We start from the raw sequence: 12,992 nt of genomic DNA, 5'->3' as shown, positions 1-12,992 counted from the left end.
GAGTTGGAGGGCACAGTGCTTTCTGCATCCTCGCGTCCCAGTGCCCAGCCCAGCAGCTGGCTGAGGGCAGATGCTCCAGGAGGAAGTGAGTGGGTGATAGTCAAGCTTGCAGGGCGTCCGCAGTGCACATCTGCCCTGGGTCTGAGGCTGCCGCGGGGAGGGAAGCCACCGGCACCTCACTCGTCACAGGCCTGCCGTCCTGAACCTTCCTGTAACACCCCTTGCCCTCGATCTAGAATCTTCCATGGAGCTTGTCCTCAGCTAGTCCTACTATGTCCAAGGAAGTAGGGAGAGGACAGTGGGACTGTGCGAGCTGAGGGCAGCCTTGTTCACTACATCCTCACGTGCCCCTTGCTCTCTCTTCTGGCCTTTCCGACCACCAGGCAAAGCTATGGCTACGGCTGCAGCTACTACAACCGACACCCAGGCAGCAGCTTGGATTTCGAGCGGCCCCGAGGGTACCATCACCCACAAGGCTTCTCGGAGGATGATGACTCGCCTGTTTGCTACGATTCCCGGAGATCTCCAAGGAGACGCCTACTACCTCCCACCCCAACATGTGAGACCAGGTTTTTTGTTTGGCGGGGAAGCCTCGCAGAGACCAGTGTGCCTCTCCCCCTGCCCTAGCCTGCGGGTGGTGATGCCACGTCAGGGGCTTTCAGTCCTTAAGACCACTCCCCTGGTTGGAGGTCCTGTGGGCTCGCCTTTCTTTCTCATCCATGTCACACATGGCAGGCTGAACTGCTTCGACGCTGAGAACAGAGAAAGGTAGGATGGGGCCCTACAGTTGGACAGCGTGTAGTGCCCGATGGGGGGCTCTCTGTGCACATCATCATTGCCTTTGACTGGGGATCTGCCCTGAGAGGTAGGCAAGATGTGCCCAATGGTGTAGACAGACCCGCTCCCTGGATTGGGTAACTGACCCTCAGAGGATGGAGGATGGGCCTGTACTCAGAATGGACCTGAGCCCAGGCCTGTCCTACCAAGTCCCAGGCCTCTGAGGAGCACCTGGGGATTCCTGGTATCCATCCCTCCTCCTTCTTCACCTCTCTGGCTTCTTCTCTCTCATCTTTGCCTCTGTCTGCCAGTACCCTGTGCTCACGGTGTAGGTTTTGGCCTTGGTGATGACCTCTGGGGTAGGCGCTCCCATCCTGGAGCCAGGGAGTCCCGTCCCGCTGAGAAGGGGCAGGGGCTGGCTGCTGATCTTCTGGGGCAGGTGGCCTCACTGGCGCTGCCAGGAGGCCTGGGCCACCCCCAGTGAGGAACTGGGGCCAGGGAAGGAAATGCAGCAGCGGCCCTACCAGCTCCCGGCCGGGCGCTTTGATTTGGGACATGTGGGCATTTTGATGATGGTGAAAGAATATCTGTTTCTGGTGATTCTAACGAATGAGGCATATTTAGGGGCAGGACTCTAATCAGTAACCAAAAATAGCCAAGACACGTCGGTTTTGAGTCTGCTGTCTACGTGCACGGTAACAAGTGCGGCTGGGTGGTGCCCAGGGCCTGTTCTCTCTCCAGCTGTCACAGCCTTGCTGGGGAGTGTAATCAGCCCCATTTCCATGGTTAATATTAATTTCACAGCCCCCCAAACAAGCTGCTAAACATAGCGGCTCTGGTCTCCATCAGTACGGGGATGACGCACTTGCAGGCGAGGCCGGGAGGACCTCGTGACTTCCACTGCCCTCCTGAGACCTCCCTCTCTCCCCAGGGTTCACAGGCACTGCCTCCATGAAGCAAGGACTCTTGAGCAGGCAGCTGTGGCCACCCTCTTTGTAAAGGGGAATAAACTAAATGCATTTTATTTGCTTTGCTACCCATCCATTCGGACCTCAGGCAGGGAGAACATGAAACTCCTGTGTTCTGTGCTACAGGGGGTTACTTCCGCTGTTAGAGATGGGTGTGCAGAGCACACAGGTTGATGGTGCATGTGGACTCATTTCCAGAGCTGAAAGGTGCTATCTGAATGCGAGCGATGGTGGTTTTCCTCTCCTGGCTCGAGCCTCTGGCCCCGCCATCTGCTCCTAGGAGGGCCTAGAGTTTGTGCTGACCGGGGTCAGTGGGGTCCTCCCCTCACAACACTTAAGTGCGGCCCTGCATGGTGCATGGAAGGAAGGCTGTCTGATGTGGAGAGCAGGTGTCTGTGTCCCATATGGGCAGCTGGACGAGGAGGCCCAGCAGGCCCCAAGGTGTATGTTGGGCCTGTGAGAAGAGACTGGTTGTCTGTCTGGTCCCTCCCTGTTGGGCAGTGGCCGGCAAGGGCTCAGCCTGGTCTTCGTTCGTGTTTGGAGCCAGGCCCTCACACAACCTGCTCCTGCAGCTTTTTGTACAGCCCCGGGCTTCCCCGGGGGCCCTCCCAGGCTGGCCCCTGCAGTTTTCCAATGCAGGAATTAGGGGTGTCTGGAGTTCTGCTAGGGCGAAGGCAGATTCAAGAAAGGAGTGTTGAGGTGACTCAGTGCTGCCTTGCAAGTGTCTGGAGAGGCTGCCGAGGCAGCTCTGCGGTGCCAGCACCTGTGGAGATGTGTCCTGGGGAGGCCTCTGGCCTGTGCTTGCGGGCCCAGAATTCAGACCCATCTCCCAGGCCTGGTGCCCTGTGAAGCCACGAGCTCCGGATCATCTTGTCATCCCTCAACCTGTTCTAAGCCTCTGTTCGAAGTGGCCACTAACAGGACAACCAACCACAGTCTTTAAAGTTCGACGTTTCCTTTCTTGTTTGTTTTGTCTTTGGTGCTGGGGAAGCTGGGTCTTTCCCAACCAAAGAATCTGCTTATTACCTGAGTGGGTGACAGGGCAGGTGGCAAACAGAAGTGTAAGTGCGGGAGTCCCAGCAGGGTGTCACGCCTCCCACATACATTCAGGAGGCCTGGAAGGTGAGGACAGGGCCGTTTGCAAGTGGCTCTGGGATTCTAGAATGAGGTCATGTACTTGACCTGACATGCTGTGTCCCCACCTCATGCAGGGCCAGGGGCTTCAAGTCAGAACAGCTGCCCTCTGGCTGCCTCTAGTTCCTGCCCTGGAGAGCAGGTGCAGCAGGGATGAGAAATCAACTTGCACTTTTTGAAAACATCCCTCAGTTGGGCTTCTTCTCCCAAAGTTCTGAGACCTCACTGCCTAGTGCTTTCTCTCAGATGTGGTGCTTGCTTCTTCCTGGGCTCCCTGCTGAACATCCAGGGGGCTGCCCCGACCCTAGAGCCCCGGGGCCCTGACAGAGCTTGTTTCACAACTGCATGGTGTGCTCTGATTTCTCAGCCCACCGGAGGTCCTCCTTCAACTTCGAGTGCCTGCGCCGGCAGAGCAGCCAGGAGGAGGTCCCGCCCTCCCCCGCCCTCCCCCACCGCGCGGCCCTGCCTCTGCACCTGATGCAGCAACAGGTGAGCAGGCCCACCCGGCCCTGCCCCTACGGCCGATGGGCACCCTCTTCCCCTTGGCCCCTAGCGCCGGTGGGAAGTGGGGAACCTTCACATGCACTCTGGTTCAGTCCTATAACAACCCCGCCAAATAGAAACAATCGTGAACCCTCTCCTATGGACGAGCAAACATCGGAGAGGGAAGGTGACATCCCTGAGCTCACACAGGAGGTGAGTGGCTGACTTGGCTTTTGAGTTCAGGGCCACCAGCTTCCACAGCTGGGGTCTTATCCTCAGTGCACTCCTTTCCTCGGCACTGAAGGCAGGGCCTGGGACAACCCACGCCCCAGGGAGTGGCGGACACTTGACTGGCCCTGAACAGTCAGTGCTGCCCTTTGTTTGCTCTGAGAGGTTGTCCTGTCACTTATGGAGCCCTCTGGGGCCAGGCCCTGGGGTCACGAGGGTGGATGAGCCTCCAACCTGCCTGCAAGGGGGATGTGGTCCAGGGAGACGGACCTGTCCAGTGAGGGCAGCCAGACAGGAAAGAGCCTACTCTCCGGGGCTTTGCCTCCAGGACAAGAATGTGGTACTTTTTCTTCCTGAGAAGAGCACATGAGAGATGCTGTCCTCTCAGGTCTGTGGGTCTGGGGACAGGTGGGAGCACACGCCGTACAGTGAGCGTTGAGGGCCAGCCTTCCCGGCGGGCTTCCTACCCCAAGCGTCCTGAACACATGAACACCGAATGCCATTTCAGAGTCTCTGTTCAGGTTTCTCTGCCAGCCTTTTCCTTTTCTGCCTTCCATTTTTATGTTAACTTTCGTGTCCTGCTTTGTCGTGGATAGAGGACAAACGCTGGGAAGGCCCAGGCCCTCAAACGCCACATCCCCCACAGGCATGGAGGTCTATCCTGGCGGGCTTGCGGGTGACAGTGCCCTTCCCTCTGCTACCCACCCTGCCTCTCTCCAGCCATCCTGGCTTCTGATTTGGCTACAGGCCTGGCTGTTCACAGGACTAGGCCTCAGTGTGCCCCTCTGCAGAGTGGGACACCAAGGCGGACCTGCGTGGTACCGCTGTGGGTAGGAGAAGCAGGTTTGTACTCGGTGCTTCAGAGCAAAGTGCTGGCCGTGGGATGCGTTGCCCTTAGGAGAACCAGCCTGTTTCCCTATGAGCGCTGGGCGCTGTCAGTTTGCCCTGAGTGTACTTCCCTGTTCAAACCCAGAGTGAACTGGCTGGCATGTTCATACCCCACGGCTGGTGTGTCTTCCCTGAGCCATCTTTGTTATGAAACAATTTCACAAATTAGCAACTGATTCCTACTTGGGAAGTCATAGGAAACATGTAGACTTGGGGAAAAAGAATTCCCAGTTTGTGAGAAAGCCAAGTGTTCATGGCCAGCACTCTGAATTCCTCAGTGTGCTCCTGTCCTTCCGAAGCCCTGTGAAACAGCGCCTCATGCCTGGCCTGTTCTCAGGGGGCCTAAGGCTGGGACTGCTGAGGACTTCTGGTCTCCCCACTTCCTCTTTCTCCTCAGATCATGGCAGTTGCTGGCCTAGATTCCAGTAAAGCCCAGAAGTACTCGCCGAGCCACTCCACCCGGTCGTGGGCCACCCCTCCAGCGACCCCATCGTATCGGGACTGGACGCCATGCTACACCCCCCTGATCCAGGTCGAGCGGCCAGAGGCCCTGGACCAGGTCAACGGCAGCCTGCCGTCCCTGCACCGCAGCTCGTGGTACACGGACGAGCCTGCCATCTCCTATCGGACCTTCACACCAGCCAGCCTGACCGTCCCCAGCAGCTTCCACAGCAAAAACAGTGACAAGCAGAGGAGCGCAGACAGCTTGGTGGAGGCAGTGAGTTGGCCACGGGAGGGCGCAAGTGGGGAGAACCACGCACAGCAGGAGCGGGTGTGGGTTCTGAGGGCGGACAGGCTCAGAGTCACCCTGCCTGGCTTTTGAACCTGGGCACGTCTACTCCTTAGCAGCAGGGATGGTACTTAAAGGATGAATATAGAAACACCACCCCTGCTGGGTTTCATCAGTTAGCTATGCCTAGGATTGTGTGTGCTGCTCCTGCAGATACTAGTTTATACTGAAGTACTTGCCCCCCATGCATTTCACTCGTTGGGCCACGTGCAGTTTTTGAACTCTTTAGGTTTTCAAAGCCATTTACCTTCACCCTGTTATCACGTATGGGGTCACGTATCGGGGACGGGCTGAGTCCCAAAAGCACATCATGCAGTCGGTGCTTCAGGTGGTTTTCCTGTCATTTTCCATTCACACCACTGATCCTCTTTCCTGTCTAGGTCCTGATATCTGAAGGCTTAGGACGATATGCGAGGGACCCAAAATTTGTGTCGGCAACAAAACACGAAATTGCCGACGCCTGTGACCTGACCATTGACGAGATGGAGAGTGCGGCCAGCACCCTGCTGAATGGGAACGTGCATCCCCGGGCCAACGGGGACGTGGGCCCTGTCTCACACCGGCAGGACTATGAGCTCCAGGACTTCGGGCCGGGCTACAGCGACGAGGAGCCAGACCCTGGGAGGGATGAGGAGGACCTGGCAGATGAAATGATTTGCATCACCACCCTGTAACCTCCAGGGAGGGGCAGACTGGCTCTGGCCTCAGGTGGGATGCCAGAGGGCCAGGGGAAAAGTGCCTCTGTAGTTAGGAAGATTTAGGCACTAGTGTGGAGTCCCTATTCAATTAGACTTTTGTACAAGTGATGTCATGCCTCAAGGAAGCCATAAACCTGGTAGGGAACAACCGTGTCCATGTGCTCAGCCCCAGCCCAGCTGCAGGCAAGAGCAGGTCCAGCCCTCCCGGAGAGGAACAGTGAGGAGGCCGGACAAGCCTGCCTGCATGTGCTGGTCCGGAGCGCACACCCACCGCCCGCAGGCACGGGGAAGGGGGGGAGAAGGTTTAAGGTGATGACGATCACCATACCTGTGTCATTACCTCAGCCATCGGTCTAGCATATCAGACGTTCACTGGGCCCAGCATATCCATTTTTAAACCCTTTCTCCCAAAACACACTGCTTCCTGGTTCCCGTGCAGCTGTTCTGAAATACAGTGTGTAATCAGGACCTACCTACCAGCCGCCGTCCTGAGGGGGAGCAGGACCCTGTCGACAGGGTTTTCTGTGACGTGAGGCCAGTTTACAGGAGAGAGCATCACTCTGACGGTCGGTCTTTGACTGTCGGGCTAAGAGCAGCTGTAAACTGGAATAATAATGCACTCGCAACCAGGTAAACTTAGATACACTAGTTTGTTTAAAAATTATAGATTTACTGTACATGACTTGTAATATACTATAATTTGTACTTGTAAAGAGATGGTCTATATTTTGTAATTATTGTACCGTATTTGAAATGCAGCAATATTCCTGGGTCCTAATAATTGTAGTTTCCCACTGAAATCTAGAAACTATTAGTATTTTTACTCGGGCTATACAGAAGTAGAAGAAATAGAGCCAATTCTCATTTATTCAGTGAAAATCTTTTGGGGGTAAAATTTTAAGTTTAAAAGAACTTGACACTACAGAGATTTTTTCTAAAATATTTTGAGTCACTATAAATCTATCTTTACACACGAGATACCAGATGACTATCTGCAGTCTTTTCTTTGGGCCAGGGTTCTGTGATTTGATATTGTACTTTCCGATCCACCATGGGTTGCAGCTGTCTTTTGTTTTACTTTAATACCCCTCCAATGAGTTCACTGCAGAGTAGGTCGAGCTGGCTCCTCTGACCCTGGGGCATCACAGCCGTGGTCTTCTCAGCTGCCCCCACAGGACCTTTTTGCCTTTCCGATGCAGAAATAATCTCACAGGTGAATGAACTCTCTCTGCTGTTGTCCCCCGAGGACTGGTGAGGCTGCTTGCTTGTCTTAGGAAATACGGAGTCCTGGGGCAGGGGGCCGAGGGGGCCAAGTGCTGATCTCCAGGCCCAGATGTCGGGGTCTGTACGAATCATATTGTTGCCTTTTTTACGAAACACTGCTGTACTGTGTGTTCTCTTTGAGGGCTTTTATATGCAACTGAACGAGGGCTGACGTTTTCATTAGAATGCACTCACTCTCCAGCTGGACTTCCTGATGAAAACCCACTTTTGGATCATGAGACCCATCAAGGATTCCTTTTCTGTTCACAGAATTATGCCGACTTTGTCAAGTTAGCGACCTTGGCAGGGATTCCCTGCAGTCAAAAAGACTGGTAGCAATTTTTGGTTTGAAATTTTTAATTATATCATCTATTAATTTTGGGGGGGGGGTTTGGTTTTGTAAATAACACTTTGTTATGAAGACCTTACAAACCTCTTCTTAAGACATTCTTACTCCAGATCCAGGCAAAAACACTTCAAGGTTTGTAAATGACTATTTCCTGACGTAACTTCTTTTTTATTAAAACGTAAAATCAAACTGTGTAATAATTTTATTGTATTTGGGAGCTCTCCTTGCAAAGAGCTGGTGTTCGTCAGTGAAAGCTTCAAAGGGGGCAGGTACTCTGAGGACATGTCTGTAATTATGTAGATTTTTTCTTATCCTCACAGCTCCTTGGATGCCAACGTTAACTTAACACCAGCTGCCGGTAGCACTGTTTCTCCTAAAGGGCTAACTCACTGACACCGTCATCTCGGACTCTGTCTCTTCACCGGGTACTGGTTGACTGCGTGGCTTACTGTCATCCGTCCACGACTGCCCTGCCCGGACGGCACTTCTTGGCACAGGTGACGACCTTTTCTAGTCAGCACTTAAAACCTGGCATTTTCAAAGGCTGCACCACTCCTCATGTCTGTCAGCTAACATTAAATTTTCTTTTGTGAGAAAAACTTGAAGTTGCAGAGCATGGTTTTTACCTTTTAGGAGTTTTAAGATTAAATGTCTCTCCTCTTTGGTTCCTCTCCCCACCCCTAAAAAGTCATTTTGTCGTGTCCCCAGGAATAGTACATTGTTTTTTTTCATCTGTGTTTTCTGTGATATCATAAGATGGAAATGGCAGCTCTAACTACTGACACGCAAGAACTTCATTAACAGCCGTCTCCGTGATTTCCATCAGACAGCCGAGCCAGAAGGCACCTCCCAGCTCCACCCTGAAATGTTTCAGAATCGGGCCAAGGCTGGGAGGGGTGCATTGCGAAGGCCCCAGAAGCTTCTCGGTGTACAGAGTGGGCTTCAGCTGCCCAGTGAACCTACTTTATGGCTGATCCTGCACTTAGGAGAGAAACCAGAGCAGTTAATGTCATACTGTTTGTTTTACAGTCCTAAGTAAGTGTCTTTGCCTGTCTTCCTCAAAAGTTTTCATTGTTAGGATGTGTGGTCAGTTTGTTCTGAAAACTGGTTAGTGTCACAGTTCCAGCTCCTTTATTAGCCTCCCTAGACGCAGACTCCTGCTGTGTCTTCACCTGTTGAAAAAGTTTTAATTTCTCTAAAATGATACTCCTTTCCTACCGGGACTAGGAGGCAGGTGAGAAAGAGGAGCAGACCTGGGGCCTTTGCTTCCAGCAGGGAAACGACAGTGTTAAGTGGCCTTGAGGGCGCCCCGTGGGGCCGGGGGCAGGAGCTCCCCTGGGAGACTGCCTGGGTCTCAGTTCAGGGCCAGTGGGGAAGGCTGTGTGCTTTTCTCTGGCTTTTAAGAGAAAAGCTCCTACTATGAGATCTGATGTTCAGCTGTTCAGTGGAAATAAGAAACAACCTTTGGGCAGAAGACCATGGTTTGGATGGAGAGAAGACTATATTTATGGACAATTCCTGAGCCTGCACTGGAAACAGAAGGGCCGCACATGAAGGCACCAGAGCCCCGCTTCGGGACCTGCCATTTCCTGGTCACCTGCAGGTAGGCTGCTCCTTTGCCCCTTTTTCCAACCACGAATGACCTGTTGAGGCTGCAGCTTAAACACTGGCTTCTTCACATGGGTCCGTGTTCCTCAAAGCCTGGGCACAGCTTTCTGTTAGGCTTTTTCAACCATTTTTTTTTAATGTACATTTTTCCTTAAATGTACATTTTTCCTTAAATGTACATTTTTCCTTAAATGTACATTTTTCCATGTTGGGGGTCTTGCAAGCTTGCAGCTAAGGGGCTTACCTGACAGTCTCCATGGTTCCTCGAGAGGCTGAGTGCCGGCTGGCCTCTGTGCCCTTGGGCCTCTTGACTGTGGTCGTCCTCCGTCTCTGGCTTCCTCAGCCAACGACCCTCCCTTCCGAGGTGGAAGGTTCCCTCGTGGCGGTGGGACTTTCAGACAGCCCGTTGCTGGGACACTGCTCCTCTCTGCCCAGGTGGCCACAGCACTCACCTGTCAGGGCTCGAGTGAGGAACCACTTGCGGTCACAATATTCTGTCTGTCCGTGGTCTGAACCCCAACAGTTTTCCTGTGGGGTGCTGGGTCTCTGACACTCATGGTCTCCTGTGAAAGGTATTTCTGTGTGTGGCGGTGCCGTGGGCTCGTGCGGAACAAGGCCTGGGAAGCAGGCGGGGGAGCGGGGCCTGCATGTCCCTCCGACTGTACAGGCTCCTTGGGGCACGTCACTATCTACCAAGTCAGCCACTGTGTCAGAGGCTGGGCCCGGCCCGGCACGCAAAGGTGGCAGAATGAATGACCAGCACCAGAGATCAGCAGTCACGGTCAGGCCTGGGACCCCCCTCCCCACACACATACCCCTAAGGTGTCACTTCGTGGCCCTCAGAGTGGTGGGCTGGCACCTGCACTCCTGCTGCTCCTTAATCCCTGCAGGAGGCTCCAAGACCCAACAGATGCCTGTGGGGCAGGTGGAGACGTCTCTAGGAGAAAGAAGGCTCTTGGCAGATTTAAAATTTTCTTTCTTGACCCTCCCTTGGAACAGAAAACAAAGATACAGTTCAGATTAAACAAGAATTCCTTACACATTTTTAAAGGAAGCAAGGTGTGACAGTTTTCTTCTTTCCACTTTTCTGGAATCTTTCTCAGAAACATAAATTGCAGCTGTCAGGCCTCCAAGCCACCTCAGTCCACTGTGATCTGGGTGAACCCTGGAATGTTCCACTTTCCTCCCTTCCTGATTCTGGGCCCAGCACGACAGGTTGGACTAAAACTGCAATTATCTTTCCTGCCACAGACTGGGTATCGCCAGAAAAATCAATCCAAAGTGTTTTCAAGTTTTCATTACCTTGTAACAACAGTCCGGATAAGGCATCTCAGTTCAAAAATAAGTTACAGAATTGCATTGCTGAATTATAAATTTAAAGATCAGAGAGCTATTTTAAATGCTACTTTGTATCTGTTTTCCCCCTAACCTCAAATCTTCACCAATTTATTTTTCTTTCACTCAGTTGTGTTTTTTACAGGATCAGGATCATAGTTTCACTTGACTGCTTCTTCCATCAGTCTGGCTCCCGCCTGGCCCGTGGACGTGGGGAGGATGAGAACTAGCCAGCCCTGGCCGCTGCGGAGCCGCTCCGTTCCCCAGGCTGAGGGAGGCCTCCTCGCAGCCTAGCAGGTCTGCATGGACCGGGGCCAGGGATGCAGGTTTGCTCTGGGTTTCTAGGTTTCCTGGCAACAGAAGAATCTTTAAAAATGCTAAATCATGAAACCTATGGTAGTGAAGAAGCCTTCCAGACTCGTTTCCTGGAACAAGATCCGGAACTCCTCTCATTGGGCTGATGATGTTAGTAAGAACCGAGCATCGAGACGTGGGTGGCAAGCCCCTCAGCAGGACCTACCTGAGCACAGGTTCCTGCCTCGCTGTGGGACTGAAGTGGCAGAGGAAGGAGAAGCCTGTGTCTCCCAGGAGGCAGCTTTCCTTCTGGATGGGGATGCTGGCGGCTGTGCCCATTGCAGCTGCACTTCCAGTTTTCAGCCGGAGGAGGAGGACGCCCCAGCCTCCGTGCCAGCACCCTGCTCTTTGAGGAGCTTGCCTCCAGCGAGAACCACCTTCTTCAAGTCCTCCCGGGCCAAGGGAGGCAGCAGGCAGGAGGACACTGGGTTGGAGAGCACCACAGAATAGAAGACAAGGACCTGGTAGGAGTTAACCCTTCTCCACCAGACTCCCCTCCCCTCTGCTGTCCCACCAGGAGGCAGGGAAGAGGGGCCCCAGCCAGAACGCTGGCCTTCCCCAGAAGGCCCACAGGGACATGCTGGGAAGAAGGAACCTGATTCACTGACCAGTACTGGTCTCATTTCTTAAGAAATTACCCAGTTCTCAGCCACTGAATCCCACTGAATCATGACATGCTAGAGAAGTTCAGGGAAGAGTATTTAAAGCAAGGGCTGTGCTGGGCCTTCTCAGGCAGAGACAGCCTCAACGCTGGGTGGCCAGGGTCCTGGGCTTGTAGACGGGGACATTCTCGTCCCAGAGTGCCGGCCGCCCCCTAATGATGTCAGCTGCCTTCTCTGCGATCATGATGGTGGGGGCATTCAGGTTGCCACTGACCACACTGGGCATGATGGAGGCATCGACCACCCGGAGGTTTTCCACCCCGAGCACCCTGGTCTGCGGGTCCACCACTGCAGTGGGGTCAGAGGGCTGGCCCATCTTGCAGGTGCATGCCGGGTGGTAGGCGCTGTCTGCTTTTGCTCGCACGAAAGCGTCTATCTCCTTATCTGACTGGATGTGGCTTCCTGGCTGGAGTTCCTGCCCCCGGAATGGTGCCAGGGCTTTCTGTGCAAAAATTTCCCTAGTTAGCCTCACACACCGCCGGAAGTCATCAATGTCAGCTTCTGTCAAGGAGAAGAAACAGGTGAGATGCCTCCTCTTACCATGCTGGCTTTGTAGGAAGGTTCTCTAGGTGAAGAGGCTCAGTAAGCTGCCTGAGACGACACTTCATGGGCACAGAGGTCCGAGCCACCAGGTTGCCTGTCACCTACCTATTGGTGGCTACAGGTCAACCAAGCACAGTCCCATGAAGCCCAAACAGGCAGCATCCTTGACCAACACAGCTCGCCCCAGAGGCCCCAGGTTTAAATCAGGGATCTACATTTTATCCATAAAATGGAGGTAGGAATACATGCTCTGCCCTGTGGGGACCGTGCATTTTTGCTGGCCGTAAAGGGGCAGACCCAGGAATGTAACTGGCTTTTAGAGGATGTGCACAGGAACAGTACAAAAAATGCTCTACGAGCCATCTATACACAGCCAGATCCCTTTGTATCTCTTGGGAGATTGTTCTGAAAGCTACACATTCCTTGTAATGTGTAAAGTGATGTCCCAGAGTTACTATAAGTGACCCACACACTACACAGCGGCATGGGCAAGTTTACAGCCCAGAACTATGGGGTGGAGGGAGGGCAGGCAGAGCATGACTTGTGTCTCAAAAAGTGGGGGCCAACAGTAAGATTTCAGGGTCCAGTATGAACCTCATAAAGGCATTCATTCATTCAGTGACCCAGTAAGCCCAGACCCAAGGGAGACAAAGGTGGCTGGTGGATTACCTGTTGACAAGTAGTTGGGTTGGATCACAGGGTGGTCGTGGGGGTTGGCACTTCTCAGTTTGAGCCAGCCCACACTTGTGCCCCGCATGGTCCCCACGTGCACCTAGAAGAGCCCAGAGGAAGCGGTGACCTCCATCAACCCCCCCAACTTGGTCATTTAGAGAGGCCCCAGGTCTCCTGTGAGGTGGGGCTCAGCACCAAGACAATTAAGAGCGGATACATTTGAGCATCTGCCTGCATCTT

General features: G+C 53.5%; 2 protein-coding genes across 14 annotated transcripts in view; one reads left to right on the top strand and one right to left on the bottom strand.

Moving 5' to 3' along the window:
- The window catches only part of CACNA1D (calcium voltage-gated channel subunit alpha1 D), a 296,376-nt gene extending 288,023 nt beyond the window's left edge, over positions 1-8,353 (top strand). For all 4 annotated transcript variants that reach the window (XM_064496422.1, XM_064496423.1, XM_031470549.2 and 1 more), the window contains 4 exons: positions 384-559; positions 3,247-3,368; positions 4,876-5,196; positions 5,649-8,353. In XM_064496422.1, coding sequence (XP_064352492.1) covers positions 384-559; positions 3,247-3,368; positions 4,876-5,196; positions 5,649-5,942 — 913 coding nt within the window. In that variant the 3' untranslated portion in view covers positions 5,943-8,353. The remainder of the gene's footprint in view (positions 1-383; positions 560-3,246; positions 3,369-4,875; positions 5,197-5,648) is intronic.
- The window catches only part of CHDH (choline dehydrogenase), a 32,708-nt gene continuing 26,531 nt past the window's right edge, over positions 6,816-12,992 (bottom strand). For 7 of the 10 annotated variants that reach the window (XM_064496427.1, XM_031470550.2, XM_064496425.1 and 4 more), the window contains 2 exons: positions 12,750-12,852; positions 6,816-12,038 (listed from right to left, as the gene is read on the bottom strand). In XM_064496427.1, the coding sequence (XP_064352497.1) occupies positions 11,620-12,038; positions 12,750-12,852 (522 nt within the window). In that variant the 3' untranslated portion in view covers positions 6,816-11,619. The remainder of the gene's footprint in view (positions 12,039-12,749; positions 12,853-12,992) is intronic. The other 3 variants (XR_010384839.1, XR_010384840.1, XR_010384841.1) reach the window with 3 other exon arrangements.

This window comes from Camelus dromedarius, chromosome 17, assembly GCF_036321535.1.
Source record: "Camelus dromedarius isolate mCamDro1 chromosome 17, mCamDro1.pat, whole genome shotgun sequence".
Taxonomy (NCBI): Eukaryota; Metazoa; Chordata; class Mammalia; order Artiodactyla; family Camelidae; genus Camelus; species Camelus dromedarius.
Note: the sequence above shows the minus strand (reverse complement) of the source record. Positions and strands in the feature narration are given on the sequence as shown.